The sequence below is a fragment of the Callorhinchus milii genome, unplaced genomic scaffold, assembly GCF_018977255.1.
Source record: "Callorhinchus milii isolate IMCB2004 unplaced genomic scaffold, IMCB_Cmil_1.0 Scaffold17, whole genome shotgun sequence".
Lineage (NCBI taxonomy): Eukaryota > Metazoa > Chordata > Chondrichthyes > Chimaeriformes > Callorhinchidae > Callorhinchus > Callorhinchus milii.
In genome coordinates, this window is record NW_024704758.1 from 14136755 (window position 1) to 14163365 (window position 26611).

A 26611-nucleotide genomic window follows, 5' to 3' on the forward strand; every position below is an offset into this window, starting at 1 on the left:
ATTCCGGAGAGTCCTGCACAAGGCACGGGGTTGGCCAGAGTTTTGCAAAAGCCTCAAACAATTCTGCGGAGAGGAATCTTCTCATAGAGAATTATTATTCTCTATAATATTCTTATAATTATTATATTATTATTATTCAGCAATAGGCTCACGATAAAAAAAGCTGTAATAAAATAATAATCCTTGCATTTGATGCCGCGAGATGCCTCAAAGCGCTCCACAGGATACACTCCGAAGTAGTCAATACTACGTTGATTAATTTTGCTATAAAAGACTCCGATAATGATGGTAAAATTAGCATATCATTCAGTAAGGTTGACCTGGATTTATGAAGCGAAAGCAAAAAAATGGATGCAAATAAGACAACAATGATGATCTTTGCATTTGATACAGCACCCCGTCACGCCGTCACGGCATCTCAAAGAACGTACCGCATCGTGAATGGACTGTGTATTTTTTGAGGGCGCAACGCGGAACTGCTCTATCGAGGGTCATCTCCGCTCACGTCCTCCGGACGAGTCGCGCAAGTTACGAAGTTTTATCCCAATCTACAGTCTTGAATTTTAACCGGAAGGAACCGAAACCAACAACATATCCTCGCGGAGCAGACGGGGAGACAGACGCGCACAAAAAAAAAGGGGCTGCGACGGAGGCCACAGAGGAAGAGACCTACAAGTCTGTTCAGCAGTAGTTTTGCTGGTGGCATTGAGGCTTTGATGCCCTCTCGTGGTGAGCAGTGCCCGGTGCAAGACAGACGTTTGCCAGTTGCTGAAGTGCTTTGACTGACAACCCACTTCTGTCTGACTGTGGGGTCTGATAGCATAGCTGAGCCCACCTTACATTGCTCAAACAAACAGGCAGTGAGGATTTTGTTTGTGTGTCGCTGGCCTGATTCGTAGATGTTCCCCCCCCCCACACCCAGAGACGGGAGAATGAGCTGAAAGCTGTAGCCGCTCCATTCCCGCCCGTCTCCTGTACAGGAATCTGCTGCGCCGTTAGTTCAAACGGGATTTTTATTTTGCTTCTGGTGCGAGCGGTTCTGCCATACAAATGTGGCATTGGGCACACAGCAAAGCACGAATCACGGAAAGAAGCAATAAAGGACTGGAGATGAAGCGATAAATACATTAGTGTTATTGCAGGCCATTGGATCAGTTTACCTTATCGGGTCACTGGAGCTCAGACGCCCCAGGCGAGTGGATGAGTGGAATTTTCCAGCTCTGGCCAGAATAGCTGACTGAGCTGTTTAAAACGCTGTGATCATGTGTGGCATTGTTGCTACCCAGAACGGTAATAATTGACAGCAATAATGTTGTTCTTGAGTCCTCGCAGGTATTATGCCAGGATTGTTATTGTTACTGACATCCGCACTTACAGTCAACTCCTCTCTCCCCACCTCTGACTCTGAGATGCTTAACAGTGAAAGGTGCTCTTTAAATGCAAGTTGTTGTTGTAAAAGGACATGGTTGGAATTTCATCTTGTAAAGAGAGATCACATTGTCCTTTCTGTAACCCTGACAAGGATAGCACATTCCACTGTCTCTTCACCTCTCGGTTTTCTCCTTCTTAAGCTAAGGTTAACTTCAAAGAAAGAGGCACTTTATCATTGACTAAGACCTCTGCCTCCCCATCTCTTTGAGGAAAAGTTTTTCAGTACAGATGACAATATTTTACTCAAGGATGGTAGAAGGTGAACGAGACGGACCTTGAGTCATCTTTCGCCTTGCAAATTCTTATGTCCTTATGGTAAACTTGCCTTCCCTGGAGAACGGGGGAGGAGATCATCATAAAATGTAATTCACCAATTCTGTCTGTCCAGAGAAAATCTCGTGGGTAGGAGGTAATTTTCTGTTTTATTTGAACACTTGGGATATAAACATAGAAATATAGAAACATTTCAGCACAGAAGGAGGTCATTTGGCCTGTGGCAAATGTTACTTGTTGCACATTATTATTAACCACAATTTCCAATTTTCTTTTGTACCCCATTACTTCTTTTTATTGTTCACGTCGTTGTTTAGTTCACTTTTTAATAGGTAAGGACTAACCTGACCTGATTATTTTTGTGTCTTTATTGCCTATAAACAAATAATCTAATTCCTTGTTTAATGCCTAAAATAATTAACGGTTCCTCTAGATATCTGGGGTGGGAGGTGCTGATAAACTCTTTGATACCTCTGCTCAGTACATACAATTATATATAGACACAGATGTATCATTGTGTAATAAAGATAGTGTGGAATTGATAAGTGTTTTATCAGCAGTCTATTTTGGATGTAAATCTAGATCACCAAGACATTTCTTGCTATGTGGTGGGCAATCCTGATTGCTTTAGATGTTTCCACTAGGTGGCATTGGAATACATTGCTATTTTGGGAGAAGTGTAGAGAACATGTACAACAGCTCTTAGGATGGTGCTAGAAACTAATCCAGGCTGGAAAAACATGTGGGAGCTCATCTGATATTTGTCATAGTATAGGACAATGTGTTTGTACTAAAAGCTGTGGCTTTTCCCCCATAAAATAGGACTGAAACACTTACTTATGTCACCAAACATATAATATAAAGTTTAATTTAGTATTTTTTCCCAAACTAAACTTGATATGAATCAATTTTATATTCATTTTTACTGGGCTGGTTCTGTAATACTGTACTTCTTGTCATGTTCCATGAGGTTTCTCAATCTCTCTCTCTAAATATATAAAAAATTATCTCAGCCAAAGAATATATTCTGCTTTCACACTGACTGAAACACTGAGACTAATTGAATTGTATCTCCCTGCCAATTAGCAGCATCAGCTATAAGTCTGCAAGAAAGAATTGAAATTGCACCTGTATCTTCAAATATATTTAATTGTATTAGATCAACTATAATGCTGTCAAGGACATAACTGATGTGTCTTTTTAGTTGTGTTTAGGGTGAGTTTGGGTTGAACCTGTCCGTGTACGTGACCTGAAACAGCTTCACACATTCCTAGAATTGCCAAGGCACCTATGTTTCGGCTGCGATATTATTCACGCTAATACTGGTCTTAATGAGCTTCGCTGTGTCCCTTTCCGTGTGGCTGAGTAATACGGTACATCTAACAGTTGCCATGGCAATGCCCCTTGTTGAAGCAGTCCTGCGCCAACTCATTAATTGCCAGTCGAAGATTAACATTGTGAAGGACGAATATCTCAAGGGTGCTTCAGCTTCAGAGAAGGGTGAGAAAAAAAATCGATCTTAAACTGGAAAACGTGCATCCACTCAGAATTTGTCGGATGTTAACATAATTGTCTCTTGCCCATAATGGTAATCAACTGGGTTTTATATGTAATAGAACTCAACTGTACGGCAGCTAACACTGGAAGATGCCAATGGGGTAACTTGTTTCACACTTTTTTTTAAAAAGCAGAAAAGGCTTTCAGCCTCTCTACCCTAACCTTTTGGAACTCCATCCCTGTCCCTTCGCCTTGCTCCCTCCCTTGCCTCCTTCAAGGCATGACTCAAGAGGCTTATCTGCCAACAGCAGCTAGAGAAAGCACAACAGCTCAACAATGTTTGCTGTGATTAAATATGTGTTAACATATCTTTGAGGGTGTCATGAGTCATTGCTTTTCAGCTGGGAGTAATTCATTAAACTCCCCTTAATTTTAAACCTTCATTAAATATAAATAATATCCCATTCTATCTGCATCTGGAGCTGCAAAACAGGCAGACATGAATACAAAGTGTCTCTTAGACCAGATTTCTACAGATTCGAGCATTAATGACCATCAGAATAAACCCAAATATTATTCCAAACACAGCTCTGACAATTACACCGTGTTGCAGGATACAGTTTACGGTCTGGAAAATGCCAATGATTACACCTAGCACAATGCCTGGCGTCAGGTTCCTGGACTGTGAGACAACTATTGAAAGGTCTTCTTCAGTGCACTTTTCCTCTTGATCTCTGTGACTTATTAAATGTTTATAGGTCGAAAAGCAATAACTGAAGGTTATGTGGCAGCAGAAGAGTTTTCTGAGTCCAGTTGCGAATAGACAGAAGATCTTTTGACTCAAAAGGCTGCAAATTAATGTAACAGGAACAGAAGATATCAGGAACCCAGCCCACCAGCACAACCACCAGCTACTCCAGAAGCCCAGCCAATGACCCCATTTCTCTTCTGTACAGATGGCGCTTTCCTCCCCTGAGATAATCTGCTCCTCTGGGATCTTCAAAGAAACGCTGCCTGAACTGTCTGTTATTTCCTTGGGTTTCATTTATTGTTCCGTCTGCATTTAAAAGAAATTCAGAAGTAAAAAAGTAAATCATTCTGCTTGACACTAGGAGAGTCATTTCCAGACCTTTTAAGCCCCCCCACCACCCCCAGAAGCACAAGGACATAAGAAATGCTTGATGAAAAAAAGCCCAAGGTCCGTCTAGCTGGCCCTCCATCTTCCTAGCGGTCGCATGCACATATGTCCCGAACTACCTATGTATCGTATCCAATAATGTTATTTCCTGATTATTTGCTAGAAGCAAGGGACCTTTGGAAGTAACAGTGGGAGTGTGGAGGTAGCGGCTGAGAGGCTTTCGACTCAAAACTCCTGTCATACGAAGCTGCAAGCACTGCACATTACATCAAGGATATGAGTGTTCCAGAACTTTGAACAGACCTTTTCGGGAATGCAGTGCATTGCACTCCAAAGCTTCAACATTTCACATCACTGAAAGGTCCCACCAAGGTCAATCCCACTTATAGCGGAGTGGCCGATGTCAGGTATGTACACTGTGGAATTGGTGGATGGCTTGGGACACATTTGTTTGGAATACTTGAACCTTTTGTTTTGGGGACACTGGCCACGACAGCCCCACTGGAGGGGAATAGCGACAATTTATGCAATCATTGCAAGTCGGCCAAATAATAATATGACACTTGGCTACCAGAAATTTCTACAGTGAGAGTTTACGTTGCAAGTAAATAAAACCAAGCAAGGCGTGTACGGTGTATGTTGTACGTGGTACGAGGGGAGTGAAACACGTTTCCTTCAAGTGGCAAGACAATCATAATGTTTCTGTTCTCTCCACTGCCCATGCAAGAAATTAAATGACATTTACCGCAAGGAGACATAAAACAAAGACTGGCAGTTGGCAATGGACTACAATGGAGCAGACACAGATTGTGGTAGATTCACAGAGATGTGTGTGTGTGCCCGGTGGAGCGGAGTGATTTTCAAATTATTTTGTACAATTAAAATCAAACAATTTCTATTTCACCCGACTGATGTTGCTGCCGTAAATGCCTTGTGTAACTCAGAGAGACATTTGACTTGTGTCGGCCGCCAAAACCATTGCCCCATTAAGCAGTTTTGGAAAATAAATCGAATTGTCTTTTCACGACAGGGGAAATACCCACAAAAAGGTTAACACACCTGTCAATTTCCGTCACAGCACCGTTGTTCATAAATCTGCAGAAATAAACTGCAGCTGCTTATCGGCTCTTTGGAAATCCAAGAAATCTTTGCGTCCTGACGTCTGTGACTGATGGCGAGCAATTGCTAACTTCTTCCTATGCTGAACGTATAAAGGAAAGCAATTATATCTCATTCGTAGTAGGGCATATCCAAAACCTTCTGTCTAATATCAGGTGACTAAACAAGACTATATACATATTAATAGAGAGAGAATGTTAATAGCCGAGAGACAAAAATCCCCTGAATAAACTGAGCCAAATACACGTTGGTCGTATTTCTATGGGACCCATATAAAACACAGATTTTAAAGGAAAAAGATAACTTGATTTTCCCTAATTCCTTGCAAATATTAATAATAATCCTTGTATTTGATACAGCACCTTTTACATCTGAAAGGAGGATGTCTCAAAGTGCTTCACAGGGCTTACTGTAGAGTGTGGTTGTGTATTTTGTTGGTCAAATATACAGTAAATGGCACGGACAGCTCTTGAGCTTAAATTGTGTGGTATTCAATCATTTTTTCTCCCAGAACAATAAGAAATAACACAAGTTTAAATCAGTCGCAGCCAGCACTGAAGTAAGTGAATATGGTTCAATTAAAATGAACAACAAACAGAAAACAATATACATCTCGGTGCAATGTATTTCTGTTAAAAAATACAAGCTTTTGTTACTTCCAAGCTTAATTTTTTTTGTATTCTTTTTATTTATTTAAAGGCTATTTTCATTTGGACTCTAAAAGACTCTACATTTCAAACTCACGCCCCAGATATAACAACAGCTAGCATTTATGTAGCGCCCCTCACGCAGGGAAGCGTCCCAGAGCGCTTGATAGACATCATCTCCTGGCTGACACTGGTCAGGGACACCCATTAGCTAACCTTTGTCCATGGTAACTGGCCGCGAGTTGGGTGACAATATCATCATCGACAGTCAACAGGGAGATTCGACAATGTTCGCATCAATCGTTTTCGGTAAAGGAAACGATTCAAAAGTAATTTCTAACCACTTGCCGTGGGCACGTTCGGTCTTAAAATAGCGAAGGAGCGCCCAGACTGCGCAGCATGTTTCACGGAGGCGACGACGGGCGTCGTAAGAATGCAGCATTGTAGACTGCGATCTCAGCATTTAAATGAGAGTGATCCGAACAATCGCGTTAAAACGATTGGAAGGCAGTGTTTCGGAATTCCGGAGTGCGTGTGCTTTGCTCACTCTTTTAGTTTTTGCTTTCTAAATACGAATCAATAGAAACAGTAAATAAAATAAACTTAAAAAGTAGACAGAATAAATGATTCTGAGGAATGTGGCGTTTTATTTGCACTGATCGGTTTACGTCAGCGACCCGGCATCCTTCGTAAACCACCGCGCAGGGCAATAAAAATAAAGCTGCAAAGCGGACGATGCACTTGGGCTGAAATTCCCACTGTTGGCTGAGCCGCTAAATCAAATCCCAGGATTATTATTATTATTATTATTATTATTATTATCGCCGCTTTCTTTCCCTGGGCTTTCGTTCGTCCGTCCGGCGTGGAGGGCGCTATATAAATCCAAGTTGCTGTCGTCGTCGTTGTTGTTCTCTCAGCGGTTGTTAGTCGATTGGACGGCGGGGGGGGGGGGGGGGGGCGGGTTGAGAGGGGGTGGGGGGGGGTTAGGAGGGTGGGGGGTGGGGGGGGAGTGGGTAATAATCCCATCAAAGCCAAACAAATAATACAATAATAATTTGGTCACTTCAATCCTCGAAATGCTCGCGGGACACTCACTCACCGCTGGGGGCGCAATCGGCCGCCTGCGTTTCTCCCGCGAAATAACCAGTCACTACACTTTACGGGTATATTGCGTGAAGCAATATACTCCATATACACCACCACCTCCACCACCATCACCACCATCACCACCACCACCACCACCACCACCACCACCACCACCACCACCATCATCATCATCACCACCACCACCATCATCATCATCACCACCACCACCACCACCACCACCACCACCACCATCATCATCATCATCATCATCATCACCATCATCACCACCACAATCACCACCACCACCATCATCACCACCACCACCACCACCATCATCATCATCATCATCACCACCACCACCACCATCATCATCACCACCACCACCACCACCACCACCATCATCATCATCATCACCACCACCACCACCATCACCACCACCACCACCATCACCACCACCACACCACCACCACCACCACCACCACCACCACCACCACCACCACCACCACCACCACCATCATCATCACCACCACCACCACCACCACCACCATCACCATCTAAAAAAAAAGCCTCACATCATAATTCCTTTTAAGACTGGATCGGGACATTGTAACGGACGCCTCTCACCGACTGCCTCCCGCTCCCGCCGCGGCCCTGGCGGAGCGGCGCCTCCTCGGCCTCGGATGTCCCGAGCGTAACACCACACCACACCACACAAGGCTCCAGCTCCAGCTCCCCCTACCGGCAAGGCCCTCTCTCTGCCTCTCTCTCTCCTCGCCCCCACCCCCCCCCCACCGTGCCGTTCCCTGGTCGAGGCTTCGAGTCTCGAACGGTTGGGATGGGCGGTTTCCTGGTCCCGGCATCCTCCGCGCCGCTAGCCCCGCCCCCCGCGCCGTTAGCCCCGCCCTCCGCACCGCTAGCCCCACCCCCCGCGCCGCTAGCCCCGCCCTCCGCACCGCTAGCCCCACCCCCCGCGCCGCTAGCCCCACCCCCCGCGCCGCTAGCTCCGCCCCCCCGCGCCGCTAGCCCCACCCCCCCGCGCCCTGTTCGGGCCGCGGCGCCGGCCGCCGGGCATGCCGGGATCGCGGAGGACCGGCCCGCGGCTGAGGGCGGGCGGAAGGCGCGCGGGAGCCGAGGCACGAGGAGGAGGAGGAGGGCAGAGAGGGAGCCGTTAGTCGACGCCACGGGTGAGGTGAGGTGAGGCGGCCATCTTTGCTCCACAGCCCGTAACCCGGACAACCTGACTCGACGACGACGACGACAACAAATTGCATTGACGTCTTTATTATTATTATTCATTATTATTAATAATAATGATTAATAAGAATATACCCCTTGCATTTGAGACAGCGCCTGATCGCGTTTTTTTTCTCCCCCCCCGAGACGTCTCCAAGCGCTTCGCCGGACGCTCCGTGAAGTGTAGCGACTGTGTATTTTCAGCGTCCACGCACACGCACGCACACGCACACACACACGCACACGCACGCACACACATGCACACACACGCACGCACACACATGCACACACGCACGCACGCACATGCACACACACACTCACGCACACACACACGCACGCACACGCATGCACACACATGCACGCACGCACACGCATGCACACACATGCACGCACGCACACGCATGCACACACATGCACGCACGCACACACCCGCACACACGCGGACGGCCGTGGATTGAAGGGAACCCGAATCTGTATTAATAACATACAATACGAATAATTTTCAGCCTCTCCGGCGGTCGCAGCGCAAACTCCCCAAGTCGTCGTTTCCTTTCGGGAACTTGTGTTTGTATTTGCACGGCCCCGCTTCGCGTGAGAGGCGTCCACGGCCTTGGGATGTCAGGAGGATGACCTGTAGTACCCCATGGCTTGTTTTCTTGTGTAAAGTACCGTCGTTTGGTGGTGAGGATTCATCCAGAAACATCTGCACCTGAGCTGGGGTTTGGAGTCGGGAGGGGTGGAGGGCGTGGGGGGTGGGGAGATGACCGAAGGCACGGTCAAAGAGGAAGGTCTGACTCCTTGGATACCCTGGACCTTGGAAACCCTGCCCCCACCCCCCAACAAAGACCAGGACCCCATCCTCACCCGCTAGTGATTTCAACCCTCAGGACCCCACCGCCAACTTGAAGACCCTGCCTCAACCTCTGGGTTCCGAAACCCCCACCCCAGTAATGCTGCCATCCCCCGGGAACAAACAACAACAACAAAATGACATTTTGTATAGCGCCTTTCACGTCGGGAGGACGTCCCAGGGCGATGGACAGACAGAGTTTCGGACCCGAGCTGGGGGTCGTGGAGGGTGAAGGGGAAGCAGGGAGATCGAAAGCACGGTCGAAGAGGAGGGTCTTGAGAGAGGGTCTTGAGATGGTTCTTGAAGGTGGCAAGGGAGGGGTTGAGGCGGAGAGACTGCGGAACCCCCTGTATTCTCTCCCCACCCATACGCGGGACCCACCGCTTCACCCTAACCCTCAAGGAGTCTACCCCCCACCCTGGGACCTTGTACCGTCCTATTCCAGGGACCATCAACCACTATCAATTGTACAGCTCTTACGCTTTACTCTTATCAATGAATAACTCAGAATACCGATTTTCTATTTCACATTGTGAAATGGTGAGGCCAGGAGGGAGAAGAGTAAACTCTATAACACTTAGCGTAACTATTGTGTAAACAGATATTTCTGGGTGATTCTTTACCACCAAATACAATACTTTATACAAGAAAGTAAGTCATATGGTACAGGTCATATGGTATGTTGTAGTACCTGACTATTGCTACTTGGTGGTGCTATAATAAGCATTAGAATTAAATGCAATATACAGTAGTTGTAGCTGTTCATGCCACTCAGTGGCAGTGGAGAGAGACAAAGGAATGTATAACAACTTTTCACAACACGGTTAAGTAACTGATGTATGGTACTGCAACAGTATAATTCAGTATAAAAGCTTGGTGCCGTATGTTAAATGTTTAGAATTTGCGATCATTAAAACCTTTAAAATCTTTTGTAATAAATGATAATAACTAAGCTATGAATAGGCTTTCTAAGGATGCTGCCAGTTTGCTTGACTGCTGGTTTCCACTTGTGCTTCACTGAGACTATTTTATCTTCGCTGAAGAATCCAGTGCATTACAATACAACAGCCTGTTGTTACATTCTTTAGCTGCCCTAAGCATAGTCACGAGCCTTGTTGACAGCCTTGTTGACATCACTTCTTTCTCAGCAGTTGTTTCTATCCCTGCAACAGTATTGCAAGACTTGAATTTGAAAATTTATGATGGGAGCTAATGTGGACTTACACGTTTCTCAGTGAAGTGCTACAACAGAAACCCAGAAAACGGATAACACACTTTGTTTTTAATTGATTAAATACATTGAAGGCTTGATTATTGTGAACTAATGACAAATAACGATAATCCTTGCATCTGATATAGAACCATTCTCAAAGCTGTTATTCAGTGCGCATAGCATTGTTGTATTTATTTGCAGTATTGTGGGTATTATCAAAATAGTTATCCAACTTATTTTATATTGCTGTAAACCTACAACTGTTAATTACCTTCTCACAGATCTTTGTATCTGGTTTTCAGGAGGTGTATAAGAGCTGCCTAATTCATCTTCTCCCTCTAGGTTTTCCTTTTGTTGACAGTGGGGAAGATTTGACCAACATTTAGCATTTCCTCTGGGGACCAGCTAAGGTCCAAAGCTTCTCAGTTATAACATTTTTTGCTATTATAAGGGTGTTAGACCTTTACTCCCAATTTTTTTTATATTCGATTTTAATGGTATGGTAGGACTTCACTTACACATTTTATTATAAGATTCCAAACCGTTATCTCTCAAGACTATTTTCACAAGAATTATTTTGCTGCGTTATTCAAGTAGCTATCCATTGAATTTATTTTGGGGGAAAACGATAGTACTTTCTCTATAATGTGAAGTGCGGCTGATGTGTTGCTTGGGGCATTGTTGTCTAAAGGTTATGTGTATCTGGACTAACGTTTTAACGCTTTGTCCTACAGGCATGCAACCACATTGTTAGCAATAAAGCATGTCTTACATGACCTTTAAATGTAGGTTCTTCCTTTCCTCTTTACGTTATTTTCTTAGCCTTGTTGTCAAGTAGCCACTTTCACAGATCCTGAAGGCTTACTGTTAGCATGTTCCAAGAGTAGGTGGAATTTTGGGGTTTAAATGGCCTTTATAAAGAAAGGTTCCTAAAGGTTCAGTTCTTTTGGAGTATTAAGTAAATGGTATCAAATACAAAATATACTTTCCTGAAATGTTTATGTATCATTTTGCAGGACTAAAGAGAAGATTATTTAGAAATAATAACTGATTATTGCCGTATACGAAAAACCAAGAAAAGCTAATTGCTTATTGATCTGAAACGCTACAAACCCTGTGGCCATAAACCTACTTTGATAAAAACACCATAGCCATAACAGAGCCCACAAATACACTACATCCTTCTGCAGCACAGGGCTGAACTTATTATGTATTATAATATCATTATATGATGCTGCATTACCGCCTGACTTGTTGAGAACCGGTTATTTTAGCATGGCACAACTGGGAATTTGATATCATTCTTACTTTTGGGAATCTTGCATGTCACCAGTTTGACCTTGTCACACATCTGCCAACAAGATTGCATGTGCAACATTCCACAGCATAACTTATCGTAACAAAAGTAGATTTTGATTTGGTACATTTTTAAAATAACAAAATTAATTTCTCGCAGTAGTTAAATCAAATGCAAAGGGTTTTAGTTATATTTTACCTAATTGGGGCTCTCCCAAGTCACAAAAAAATCTTGAATTGAGGGAGGGAATGAGCAGGCAGGTTACTCGCAAGTCGCTGAAAGTGCCATTCAGTTGGTGCATGTTGACATAGAAACGTGTATCTCTTTTTTGTCCGCTAAATAGAATTGAGAGGGTGAACCTGGAGCAATGCTTTCTGTTGCATCAGGGCAGCGGAAAGGGTAGAGGGTCATAAGGGTGTGTAGGGCAATTTCAAGATAGCTACCAAAAAGCATTAACTAATCGGCTTAGCAGGGAGGGTGGTTGAGGCCAGGACCTCGGACTAATTTAACAAACAGTTAGTTGCTGTAATAGGAAATGGTAAGAATGAGATCAAATGGCTTGAAAGGCCTTCTTCACTCGAAGGAGAAGAGACTCCCACATGGCACCTCTCCATTAATTCTCAGTGATCGGAACACGTGTTTCGCTGTTGCTATTCCATGGTTTCCAACATTGAATGGGCTGTATTATTTTGTACGTTAACAAATTAATCAGAAGTTTCCGAGTCAATTCAGAATATTGAACAAAAGAAATCTAAATTAATCGAAGGATCAAAATGGTAGATAAGATATTTTGTTCCACCAATAGAAATACTAACTGATATTGTTATTACTAAGAAACCTTTATCACCTGATTCATTCCTGGATAGATTTGAAGAATCTGTAATAGATCCTCTGTAAAAGAACATTTAATTATTACTGGAGTATTACTGGAGTTTCACTCAATTAAAAGATCACTGTATTCCCCTCGTACCTCAATTTGTTTGTTACATGCTTGTACATGAATAAAAGTTTGTAAATCATTGCAACGGATGCTCTATCCATATCAATTTTTTAAATAATCAGTTTAAAAATATCCAGAAAGGTTGTGAAGTCAACTCATAAAATAGAATATTTTATAGTAAACAGTCTATAAATATAAAAGTTTTATTAATAATAGTTCATAAATGTAATAATTTTTCGTCTTAAATTATGACAATTGTAGTGTGAAGGGAAGGTAAATGTCACAATAGATACTGCAGAATTTGGAGTATAACACATGCCTGCATGCCTTTTACCTTGCATTCAACCTCAGTGACAAATGGCTTTTTGCAATGTGATTAAATGCGTATTAGTGTTTGCCCAAGGCACTTGATTATTATCATCTCTGCTTTCATTGCATTGCTACTATAATGCCATATAATTCATAAAGATAATACAGAAATCACTTTGTTGCTGCTAGAAATAATTCTGCTTTATGGATGATGTCCTTTTAATTTTTCCTTTCATGGATTATAAAATTGGTTAATATCCACTGAACTGAGCCAGTGGAGAAGCAAATAAAGATGTTGCCCTCAGGTCACAGTGTCATTTGTGATACTGGCAAATTCTTACAGGCTCATTTATCGCTGTACATGATTGATAACATTATGGGTTAAATGGAGAAAGGTTCGCTTCCATTAAAGGATCATCTCCAGTGAAGACCTCCCACTTAAAAGTCAGGCATGGCAACATCTATGATGAGAAGACAAGAGAGTATCTACAGGTCAAATTAAATAACTTAAATAATTTAACTAGAATGACAGTGTAATTTGTCCATTCTGTGTTATTACCTTGACCCCATCAGACTTGTAGGCCACCTTGCATCCCACCTCAGGGTATTTAAGATGTAATTTTTAAATAAATATTGGTTCAAGATTAGGCTTTTGTTAGGCATTCAGAGCTGTGGAGAAATAGCTCATGAAAATATGAGCATTAGACAGTATTTCTTTAATTATAAAGCTGATGACAGTTTTTAAAGTTGTGTTATTCCTCTTGTGGAAATACTCAACGCTAATGTAAACTAAAAACTTCTTCAAAAGTAATTTAGGTTCAATATAATTTAGCAATATTTAATATTTACTGTAAGCATTGTTACTGGGACTCGTCATTAAGGAATAACCTTTTCCAATTGATGTAGTCATTGTATATAAAAGGTGCTATACAATGGCAAGTTGTTTTTTTTTCCTCCCTCTCCCGTCTCTTTATAGGATTCTACTGATAGCATTATAGATTTTTTCCATAAGCGATGCATGATGAATTACAAGAGAACAGCCAACAAGTCTAACTAGAAGAGGTGATGTAGATTGATGCCATATTAATGTATGTACATTTTTACTTTGATTTGATTCAGATAAATAATAATTCTTGCATTTGATATAGTATCTTATGTTGTTATGACATTTCAAAATACTTTACAGGATTTTGTATTTCAGTGCATGTGACACTATTTCCTCTGAACCTACATTTTAGTGCATGGGTAGGTTCATCCAGTATGAGAGATTTCTGCCTATGTGTAGTAAGTCTCTTCTTTTCCTTAGGGCCCTATTACAGGTATTTCCTAATGTGCTATAGATTATGTGCCCATTTCATAGACTAATAGCCTTGTTGACTGTTTATTATGATACCATTTAGTACTTGAGCCTGCTTCTTCTTGAACAGTGCCGCATTTTCTGCATACCGTAGGCAGCACCGGAATTATTGCATACGGTTTAATGCTTTTAAAATTTGATTGATAGATAATCTTTATTACTAATAAAATCAGATTTTACTATTGGTAACTGGTCTTATGCAGGGCCTACATAAATGGGGACTTCTTCCTATAACCAGAAGATTGACCCAAATTAATTCAGCCTCAATGAGATTCCTTAAATTCCTCTGGGTTGATGGGAATTCTTCATTACTGAAGAGTGGTTTGGATTTAAAATGGATAATTGCAAAAGAAAATGACAAAACACTTTGAATTGTTGTGAAAACTACTGCCGCTAAGCTTCTTTTTAGGTGGATGGACGGCAAAAAGATAGGTGATGACCTCTCAGAGACAAGAGTATGTATCAATTATGACCTTCCGAACCAGGCTGCCGATGGACTTACAACTGTTCAACAGCTGGAGTTTAAAACCTGTCTGTTTGAGGTAGTGGAAGAGCTTCGAATACGTCGTGTAAGTGCAGCAGATTTTAGTGTTTTCTGAATTGATTTCCAACAAACAATAATGTATATAAGATCACATAATCCTCCTACAATATACTAGATTAGCAATTTGTAAAGTTTTCCCCCCCGGATTATTGATAATTTAGAGTTCCTTGTCCTTGCTCTTCCTTTCTGATTTGGTCCGGTACAAAGACCTTTAACGTTTTCTATCGTTTGTGGCTAGTTTACTGATTATAATTTGATTACATTTATGCTTCACTTTGGCTACAGACTAGTAGGTACACTTACCCCAAACTTATTTATTGTTGTTCATCACTTTACCCAGGCTTTTTCCATGTTATTTCTCAGAGCTCAGATAGCAGTTCCTCTCTCTCACTAGCACAGGAAGTGGATCTTGGATCAGAGTTCAACTGCTGAAACTAGTTAAGCCTTGTTCATTCATCCTTTTCAGTCCAAAGGCCACCTCTTGTGAATAAGTTGTTTTGAATGAGAAATCAATTTTAAGACTTGTAAAATCAACAAGATGGTGGAAATATTCACCAGTTGCTAGTATAAAAAACATAGCCAACCTGCAACAGTGACCATTTTCACAAATGACCACTGCACTGCTGCAAATAATTTCATGTTTACTCTGTAAAGAACTTAAAAGGTTCTTTGAACAATAACTTTCAAAAACTTACTAAAGTACTGACCTTTACTCTCAATTGGCTTCACGTTTGTGTATTGTACAATATAGTGAGACTGCTCTGTGGAACTTTTATAGTTCTCAATGCAAGAACATTTTACTGTTGACCTTACAGAGTACAGAGTAGAAATAGTTCATTTTGAGTCAAAGATCAGTGATAATATCTTGAACTAGATCAAGGCCAATGTAAATTAAACCAGTTTTATAGGAATTTGTGAGTATGAATGCTTCAACCACTGGGAAGTCTTCCACTTCTTAAAACACAGGAAAAGCATCTTAAAGGATGCTGTTATCAATTTGATTTTTTTTTAAAAAAGATAAAATTTTTGCTACTGTTGTTGTGTTGCCAAGAAATCATCTTAACTTTACCCTTAGTTTCACCTTTTTTCATTGGGGCATTCTGTGATATCCCAGTCAGCGTATCAAAACAGAAGGCTCTGAAGTATGAAAACTATTTGGCATAGAACCATGCGAAAGGGAAGGCTGCTATTTCGTAGGAGGTAGATTAAGGTTTGTCGAAGATGGCAAAAGCACCTCGCAGCAGTTTTTTTGCTTTTTGGATGGAAGCCAGCTGCATTCTGTCCCTAAATCTTTTCAGGGTCAGGAAACAGAAATCATTCCAGTAAAAGGCCACTGATCAGAAAGCAGCAAACAAAAATGAACTTGATGTTTAGTGAGTTCAAACAGCATAGTAAACAAACCATTGAATACCATATCTACCAATGGTTGTGGGTTGTCCAAGAATGCTTATTGGGATCATTATTGATAGTCATTAATAGCTCAGTGGTGAAGCGGATCAAATTATTTCTGTGTAGCTGCTGACACTGAATTTTGATTCACATTTTTTGTGCATTGTATTGCTAATATTCATGCTTGTTCCTTGTGAAAGAGTAACATTTAGCGCTGAAGCAAAAAGGCACAAGGTGGATTTAACCATTGACTTTTAAGATGGATATAACGGGGATTTTCTATAATAAGTAGCAAGGTTGAAGCCAACAGCAGGTTTCAACTCTATGATTGCTGCTGGGAGCACAGGAAGATTTGAAGAAGCTATAGTGGGTGTTAACAGATGTATCACGGATTCTGAAAGCCTAACAAGCCAGGTTCAGCAAGTGCCGATTTGACTTTGCAATTGAAACACTGCTAGCAGCAGAGAGCTACAGATAACACTGTCTTGGAGAGCTTCACAGGAGGAGAAGCCTGTAATGCTTCATCACTTTATTAACATTTTGACTGATAAAAATAACGAGATACAGTTGAAGCAGTTCTGTTATTCTGGCATAATTGTGGATGTCTGCCTTAAGCAACAACAGCTAATGTAATTATTGCTTTAGTCCTGACCTTGTGCAGGGCTGACAGCCCAGCCGCATCTCTTTGATGTTATAGAGGATAAACTGTATGGAGTATGCAGTGTTGCTTCAGTTCAATGGTTTGGTTATGAACGGTTCTGAATCCCAGACTGTACTGAATCCAACAAATGCCTGAATATCACCCACATTACCAATTCAAAGGGATTGAAAGTAGAATCTAAAGGAATCACACAGGTTGCATCTATTTCGCCTCTTTAAGCTCCAAGAGTTGCATAAAATTTGTCAGTGCTCTTTTTATTTTACAGATGCAACCAATATGTTGCATAGTTATTTGTAGATCATAAATGGTCATGCGGTATCACAAGACATTGAAAATAATCCCTGAAGCAACCAATAAAAATGAAGAAAAATGTTAAATGTTTGTTGATTTTTTTTGCATATCAACTTTCAATAAGATTATGTTTCTGTGCTGCTAACATTTAAAGGTATTTTCATACTCTTATGAATGAAGATCCATTTTCCTCTGTCAAGATTGACACTGTTTAATAATAAACCATCTCTTAGAATAGTTCACTTATTCACTGAAGTTAAAACCAATTTGTTTATCTATTAACCTTGGCTACTTCATATTTTCGCAGAAATTAGCCACATTTATTTGGTAGATAATATGTCACGTACATATACTAGTGGACTGAATTTTATTGCTTTATCCATTTGGCCACATGTTTCTATAAAAACATGAAAAAAAAGTTGCTGAGTTCCAAGTATAAATCTTCAGCAAGGTTACATGACCTTTTTCTGATGCACAATCCTTTTTATTTTGTTATTTCAAATACTTAAGTGCTTTATCTTGTGTATAATTTTCACTTTTATGGTAGCAGCATCTCTAATGATATTGTATAAATAAAACTGTATGCAATTGTACTCCTACCTCTAAATTGGAAGGTGCATGGAGTAATTTGCTTTATTTCGGACCTTGGGGGAATGGAGGAGGAATAATTATTGTTCTGTTATGTGAGTTTCTGTAAAGAATATATATTTTAGAGCAATGGAGTATTTCAAACTTTATGATTCTTTACTATTGCAATAGCAAAAGACTGCCTATCATGAGATATTGTACTAGTGTGTTCAATTTGCTGAATTATTTTACTAGAACATTTTTTATCTAGCAGAGCAAATCACTGCTTTTATAATGATAATTTAGAATTCGTAAATGATTGTAAAGATTTAAGAATTTTTAATCTGCTTTCTATTTTAGGCTACAGAAAGCCGATATGAAGAGCAGATCAAAAATTTCGTGGTGGAAAAGCAAGAACTGGAGTGGCAAAAGGTTTTTATTTTTAACAACTTACAAGCCACTTAAAAACTTACTCAAACTCTCACTCAAACTCCTGAGGCAAAGTTCTACATAGGTTCATCCATATTAACAATATTGAGTCAAATTGTTTAGAATTGCTCTAGGTAATGGAATACCAGATGTCTCTCTGGACATATATCCTGCCTTCCCCAGATGATTAATGATTTTTCCCTCTGGGAAATCCTCAATTAAGTTTTGAATACAAATCTTTAATTTAGGATTTGAATACAAATTTTCTTGCTGAAAGTCCAACACTTGAAAATTGTTAAGCATAGACTATTAAGTTTAAATATTAAGTTTATGCTATTATGCTATTCAGTTCAGCCTGAAACATCAGGATTAAATAATTGAATTGAGGCTGTTTTTTTTCAGTGGTTTGCCTGTATTTTACAGTAATACAGTTTAATACACTGATCTTTATTTGGAAATCAGGAATCATTACAGCGTCATTGTAGTGTGCTATCTAGTCAGCACGAAGAGGCATTGGCTGCTCTGAAGAAGCAGGTAAGTTTTTTTTAATAAACAATTCTTAAGCCAGAAATGATTGGTAATAAACTGTTTGAAATAGCTGACAGTAGAGTTGTAATAGCGCAAAAATTGTACAGCCTAACCTTTTCATACTATTCATAGTAAACAGGGTCTAGAATAAAGGAGTTTAATTACTTGTATTATTGATATATGAGGCTGTACTGTAACCTTTTGCCATTAGACGCTGCTGTTAGAGGACATCAGCAAGCCCTCCATTGATTGTGTACGATGGAGTAGTTCTTAACTGCTCATAAATATAAAGCCATATGAAGATAATGAATGATTGCTGCAGTAAACATAACAAAAGGATGCAAAAGCATCACCATCCCGATAAATTCACAGATATTTCAATCAGCCTATGGGATTATATTTACTGCATATACATATATATATTTATTTCAACAGCCATTTGTATCATGCTTAAGGTAATAAAGCTGGACTTTGTGTAGAGATAAAATTAAAACATGCAAATGGCTGAAATTGTTTTAAAAAACCAGCAGGCCAATGAACATCTTGAAGGAGAAAGATAACTCTTTGGATGTGATCCGTCATTAGAAGCTACATCTCTTTCTTTTAGATAATAATGATAATAATAATAATAATAATCCTTGCATTTGATATACCACCTTTCATGTCAGGAGAACATCTCAAAGCGCTTCACTGTCTGTTTTGTAGGCAAATGTTGCAGTCAGTTTGTGCACAGCAATGTCACACAAAAAGCCATAAAATGATTAACCAACTTCATCTGGTGGATTAGTGGCCAAGACTGGGGAAGAAACTCCCTTCTCTTTTTGAATAGTGGCTTGGGATATTTAACATCTACCTGAACAGACAGATAAAACTTTGGTTCAACATTTCATCTGAAGGACGACATATCCAACATTGTAGCGCACTCTTGGCCTACACTGGAGTGTCAGCCCAGATGATGTGAGGCTTCAACTCACTACCTCTGAACATACTGATCAACCTGTTGTACCTTTTCATTTTTTTTACAGTATTTTGTTGTTTGGAAATTCTTCTAAAAGTTTGTGTGTATGTGATTTATGAAATCCCATGAAAGTGTGAGATTGATCATACATCAGTATCATTACACAGTACCTGCCATGTATTTTTCCCTCCAAAAGTGATAGATTTTTACTGATGAAATCCTTATATTTGAACAATTACAGTTACAGCTATTCAGTAGTAAGTGTGATATGAAAGCAGTAAAATTACTTTCAGCTAGAACATGGTTAGAATGTGGGCTTATTTTAATGAATTTTGTTCTTATTCACATTCATTTTCTTATAGTTTCAGACCCAAATAGCTGCAGTGGAAGAAGAGAAGGTATTGAATGTTAAGAGTGTGTTATAAACACCGTAGTTTGAGGAATTCTAGATTACTATGAAATTTGGAAATGTACATTTTGTTTTGTTTCTACTACTTTTAGAACCTTCAATTCAGACCAATGCATTTGATAAATGCTGTTAATTTTCTGCAATTTTTTAACAGAATATCGATCCCATAGGGGTTATAAAGAAAAATCACTGAGGGACTCAGTTGTTAATGGCACGATTAATTTCTCATCTCTGCTTATTAAAAGCCTTCAGTTCTGTTCAAATCTAGCATTCTTAAAACGATCTACCATACTTTAGAAGAGAAAGTTTCAATGTTTAAAGAAAAACTGCAGAGAATATTTGAAGACATAAGTTTGAATCCAAATTTGCATTTATAATAGATTATTTTAAATCATGCGGGGGTCCTAATTGTGGACTTAGATGAGTGCTGGTCTGTATCTAGATGTCCATGCACAACCTAATTAAATATGCCGTGCTTCACAGAGGAAATTCCATCTTAGTACAGAGACAAAAGAACGAGAAATCAATGGACTTAAAGAAGAATTAAAAGTACTGCAGGTAACCAATTTATTGCTATTTGTCTTTTTAAAAGTAAAGCAGTTATCTGACAGGGAAGTGCTGAAATTAAAAAAAATGTTCCGACAACTAAGAAATACAACCAATCACTGTTGGTGTCCATTGACAGTCCTAAAACTGCAGGACAAAGAACACCATGGAAATCAGCCCTTTTGAATACACTGTTCTTCAAAAGTATTAGACAGAGATCACAGAGCCATCTTTAAACTATAAATATTTTCAGTTGTAAGATCTCAGATTTAATGAGAGTGCTTATTCAAATAAGACAAATACATTTGCTACAGAGAAAGCGCTTCATTCAGTCATTTTTTCAAACTGGATTAATAGCTAAATCAGGACGTTCTTTTGAATTAAAATGAAATTTGATATGCACTGATATTTGTTAGCAGTTAATTGATTGTTTCTACACTTTTTGACTTATCAATTTAAATCTTTGATATGCATTTAAGCAGAAAGTTTTTGGCACTAATAAATAGTATTCCATGATTATGTAAATATTAGAAAGTTATCTGGGTACAAAACGATGTGATAAATTGTACAATTGTCATTAAAGGAGTCTATTGTAAGTCATAAATCTATAACTTCCATCCTTTGCTGCAGAAGTAACAATGATTTATTGCTGTTGTGAACAGATTTGGTTTAGCGTGGATGGGTTCATATTTACAGCTGCATTATTCCATTTTTGTTTGCCGTATACTGATCTAATTACAATTCCTGTATGAACAGAATAGTTGCTTACTTGTGTCACCTGGTGCTTGTTTTAATCATCTGGTTAATGTAGGGTGTGCTTTCAAAGCCAAAGAAATACCTCCTCATGCCTGACCTTTTGCGCTATGGCTGTAAGGATTTGTTTGCCTTGTTCAATCTGTGACATAGCATAGGTGATATATAGGGTTTGACATGCTCTACTGCACATGACACATAGACAATGTGGAGCAATAAAAAGAACTCTTGGCCTTCTCTAAGTGAGATAATGGAATTTTTTACATTAAATGATATTGAGACCCATATAGATAACACAGTGTGATACTTGCCAGCACTTATGAGGTCAGCAGCACCCAGTCTTAAGAGTTATTGTAGACGTTCCAGTCACTGGTTTAATTGTAGATGCAGCTCTTTTGAGAAGCAGCTGTCGAATTACCTAGAAAATTCTGTATTTGTAGAAATGTTTTTCATATACCTACAATAATTAGAATAACTGGTTATTTTATTCTTTAAAGTTAATCTGCTTCTATTAAAAACTGTAAGTAAAAATGGCTGACAATTTCACATGATGTAAATCTACTTAATGTAAAAGTTTATATTGGATTATTTCCAATGTTAATATTATCTGTATCAAATAGTTACAACTTGCACTTTTTCTATCGACTTTTATTAAAAACATCAAGAAACTTTACAACCTTTTCTATCCATATACAATGATTTGGATATTAAATGCTGAGATCTCTCGCCTAAATTCACCTTGAAAATAATCTGGTTGAGAATCAGTCCTCAAAAAGCCTTTTAAACTGTAATGTTTATGGGTAAATTGGAAGTTCTGATTGTATTTGCAGAAAGTTAAGATAGTTTCACATGACAATTTGTTAGTTACGATCTTAAGGTACATCAATTCAAATAACCTTTAGTCCCAATACTAAAGGTTGTTTGTTTCTTTAGGTACATTGAAGTACATCGTTATGTACAGTGTATGCTATTATACATTAAGCACATTGGAAAAAACTTACCATGTAGAAATGGAAGATTATGCCATACAGAAATGGAAGATTAAGTATTTTGTACCCAATTTGTTCATCACATTATTTGCAATTTTGTTAAGAGAAAGAAAAAATTGAAATGAGAATCACAGATATTGTAATACAGATATTGTAATATTGTGCACATGGTTTGTGAAGACATTTTTATGAGCGAAGACTTAAGTAATCATTGGTTGTTGTTACAGACTTGTTTTTAATCTAAGGAATGATTGATACTGTATAATCCCCCTTTCCCTATAGATATCCAAATACAACCTGGAAAAGAAATTAAGTGAACTGGTAAGAGCCTGTATTTGTATCCACTCCATTGTTAATAGTGAGTCAATAGCGAGGTTGAAGAGTCGGAGGCAGAGAATGAAACGAGGATTGCCATCAGTTGTAAAGCATATGAAGGCAGTGACTGGAATTTCAAACAGTGCAGATTTGCTTTAGGGATTTGCTTTAGTGTCAGATATGTTTAATGTATTCCAGATAATAACTGCTGGTAAAACTGTTGTGAATCTGTTTATTCCACTGTTGCTGAGAATTAAACCATGCAATTAAAATACATCACTGTACTACTTTGGGATATCCATAACACAGTATAATTTCAACCCTAACTATTGCTTCACCGCATCTTACCTTCTCTCACACTGCAGCCAATTTGCACACAGCAGTGTCTCACAAACAGCAATGAACTAAATGACAAATTTTATTTGGGGGAACACTTGGCCAGGACTCGCTTCTCTTTTTAGAATAGTGCAATGAGATCTTTAACGTCCACCTGAACATTCAGACAGAACCTCAGATTAACATTTCATCTGAAGGATGGCACCTCTAGGAACTCAGCGCACCCTCAGCACTGCACAAGAATGTCAGCCTACACCAAGGTGCTTGAACTCACAATTTTCTGACTCCAAGGTGAAAGTGCTCCCAGGCTGATAGCTGCTTTTCCTGTTGTGATTTGCAGGAACAGAAGGTCCAACTGCAGACTGTAGCTAAGGGTAACCACCTTAGTCAACTGAGTGAAGTTGAAAAACGTTTTGCAACTATTAGTCGCCAATATACCTCTGTTAAACAAGCTCATGAGAAACTGGAACAGAATGGTAAGTAAATGTTGTACCTGGCAGATCATGTTTACATTTGTTGCATAGTTACTGTAACTTAGTTAATGCTTTTGAGGCCAAATACATTTTAAGCTGTACTGTCAAAATCACTTCTATCATTTGGCTTGCGGCCTGCGCAAACTATTTTCATCTTCATTGTGCCTCACGCGAACACTGTATCCCTCTTCCTCCTACTGAATTAGAATCTGGCCATTTCCATTTTAATACTGCTTCAAATAAAGTCCAACCAATAGTCTGATTTACTTTAAAAAGGACTGAAAGAACAGGATATAAATGAGAACTCATTTTCCTTGTGAATATTTATCGGGTTCATTATCCCAATAATAATAATCTTTACATTTGATATAGCTCCTTTCAGAACTATGTTTCTGTTATATGTTTTGGATTACTGATGACTAGCACATAAAAGATTACTGATATTTAGACAAACCAATATTCATATAAATACATTATCATATTTTTGCCAAACATTATCTCTATTTATAAATATAATTTCTTCTGCTCAGTCTCAAGTTCATTGCGGAGGTCCAAATGCATTTGATTCTTTTAGATGTTAAGAGGTATGGATGATAATGAAACAAATGAGTAAAATAATATAATATTTGTTTAGAATAGGAAGAGAACATTAGCCCCAGCAAGTCTCCCTCTTTTCAATATATCTCTGGATATTTTCCAGTTTCAAACATCCGTTTAATAGCTTCTTGAACTGGGTCCTGATTTCTTTTCTATGGATAGTTAGAAGACATAAATTGACTGGCACAAGCGAACTCTTAGAATAGCTTTATATAGTTTCCATTAATGTACTATTTGTTACTTTGCTGTCCTTTAAGTCTAAGAAAATGTTGTCATTTAATGGAACCCTAGTTACATTATACAACAACATTGCATTTATCTAAAATGTGGAAAACCTTCTGATTACACTACTATGGCTGTCAATGAGTCACTACTATTTTAAGATTCCAATCAGATTTATATTTATGCTAAAGATTCATGAAAGAACACTATTGCTTATTTAACTGGGAGTCATCCTTTCAATAGCTTTAAATGGTGTTTTAGTTAAATTCTATTACATTTGTGTTAATAGAGTGTGGACAATGGGAATTTGTAACAATAAATGTTACTTTACTTGAAGTAGTGACATACTGCAATCAGTGACAAATGGGTGATAAAATGACCATACAAAGGATGACGTATTTTTCTCCTTTATCCTAATTTAATGATTTCAGAACACTGGTTAATTATATACCACATGCTCAGGAGTTACCCTGAGCTGTTCTGAGCTCCTTATTCTGCTTTAAATAGTAGATTTAACAATTTCAGTTAGTTGGCTGATAATGCCTTGCTCTATTCACTCTTAAGTGAGCTAGATGTTTATACTTGAGGTTTGGGTATTATGATTTTGAATTCCAAAATTATGTCTGAAAGTAGATACCACTGTTCTGTGTTTTGTATGTGTTCATCTTACTAGCATGACCTCGAACATTTTTCCAAGGTTTATCTTCAGAACAACTGCAATATAACTGCAGAGTGGAAATCCTATGTTAATGCTTTGATCGTTCAAACACGAATTGGTTGATTTCCAGTGATTAGCCAGCTTGGTATCTGAACATTGCTAGAGTTTATTTATGTTGCCGGTGCAGAAGAAATATGGTTTGTTTAAATACAATAAATATTTTAAATGGGCTGTTTACGGAACACAAGTACCATCATTAGTGAAGGTACTTGTGTTCAAACTAGTATCTTGAACTTTTAATGAAAAAGTGCAGTGCCTAAAGTGGGTGGGGGTGATGTTTCTGTACTTTATTTGCTTGCAATGTTAAAATCCAAAGTTATACCACAGTACATATTGCAATGTTATACCACGCAACCCATGGTACTGACTCCTTAAAGAACCTGCTGTGTCAAACATACAAACCTTGTAAATTCTGCATAAATTACACAGTTCTGATTCTGATTGAAGAAAAAGCTAGAATTTCGTCAAGAGAAAAGTTATATTTAAAAGTTCCTATTCAAGGTGGTAATCAACCTACCTTATATAATCTCCAGGTGAAACAAAGCTAATCCCCATACTTTCGATGATAATACATTTATTGATTTTGTAGAAATAATTTTGTGTTTCGTAATTGTTTTACAGTGGAGGAGGCAATGAGACTGAATAAAAAGCTGATGGGTGTGAATAAAAATCAGGAGAGTGTCATACATGATCTGAAGCAGGTAATTTAGGGACTGTGAGGTTGATTTAGTAAAATTGCACATTTGAAGAACCCATTGAGAACAATGGGATCTATTCTGTTATAGGTTAAAAATAACATTGTTTTGTTTATTTATTTATAATGGGATTTCCCATAATGAACCCCACTGAAAGCAAGTAATGGCAACATTGTTAGGTTTAGTGATCAACAATAACAATATACTTAATAAATTGCAATGAAACATTTGTAGTACTGTACTCTGTTTAATTTATTCAGCAATGGAAAAAACAGGTCCTCCCTTTCCTTCTCTGATTCAAGCGTGATTTGAAGAAAACTTTTCGTCCTCATGTCTCTCTTTGTGAATTATTCACTGATTCAATGACAATCTATTAAGTGTTGCCAGAACTCTCAGAATAATATTGAAAACACTGTGTGCATAAATGTGCACAGAAGCACAACAACAACAATTTGCACTTAAAAAGTGCCCTCCACACAGGGTAGCGTAGTCAAACCATAGTCAGAAAAGAGCACTGCTGTCTTTACTCAAAATAACAGCAAGATTTTTCCCTGTGAGAGGGAAATTTTACTGATTCATTGACACCTACACTAATGTAAAATTTACATGTAACCATGTTAGTATCCCATTTTAGTTTCCTTCACTTTTCAAATCACGCCAGTGTAATCTCTAAAAAGAATGCCCTAATTTAAAATTCAGATAAATATCAATGCTTGAATGCTAAGAGACACCAATCACAGGTAATAGCATTGAGAAATAATGGAATTTGTTTCTACTCTGGGGCTCTGTAATTACACTGCT

At 39.0% G+C, this 26611-nt stretch overlaps 1 protein-coding gene and 1 long non-coding RNA gene across 6 annotated transcripts in view; one reads left to right on the forward strand and one right to left on the reverse strand.

The window, feature by feature from the left end:
- Window positions 1-3440: 3440 nt before the first annotated feature.
- Window positions 3441-7930, reverse strand: LOC103175040. The gene is made up of 3 exons (XR_487430.2): window positions 7764-7930; window positions 5399-5540; window positions 3441-4258 (listed from the first exon to the last, which is right to left on the reverse strand). It is a non-coding gene; the product is annotated as an uncharacterized LOC103175040 (long non-coding RNA).
- A 337-nt stretch (window positions 7931-8267) lies between these two features.
- The window catches only part of LOC103175042 (coiled-coil domain-containing protein 73), a 35559-nt gene continuing 17215 nt past the window's right edge, over window positions 8268-26611 (forward strand). For 2 of the 5 annotated variants that reach the window (XM_042341344.1, XM_042341348.1), the window contains exons 1-10: window positions 8268-8385; window positions 14010-14121; window positions 14800-14959; window positions 18203-18274; window positions 18734-18805; window positions 20120-20155; window positions 20650-20724; window positions 22737-22775; window positions 23446-23581; window positions 25737-25816. In XM_042341344.1, the coding sequence (XP_042197278.1) occupies window positions 14120-14121; window positions 14800-14959; window positions 18203-18274; window positions 18734-18805; window positions 20120-20155; window positions 20650-20724; window positions 22737-22775; window positions 23446-23581; window positions 25737-25816 (672 nt within the window). In that variant the 5' untranslated portion in view covers window positions 8268-8385; window positions 14010-14119. The remainder of the gene's footprint in view (window positions 8386-14009; window positions 14122-14799; window positions 14960-18202; window positions 18275-18733; window positions 18806-20119; window positions 20156-20649; window positions 20725-22736; window positions 22776-23445; window positions 23582-25736; window positions 25817-26611) is intronic. The other 3 variants (XM_042341345.1, XM_042341346.1, XM_042341347.1) reach the window with 3 other exon arrangements.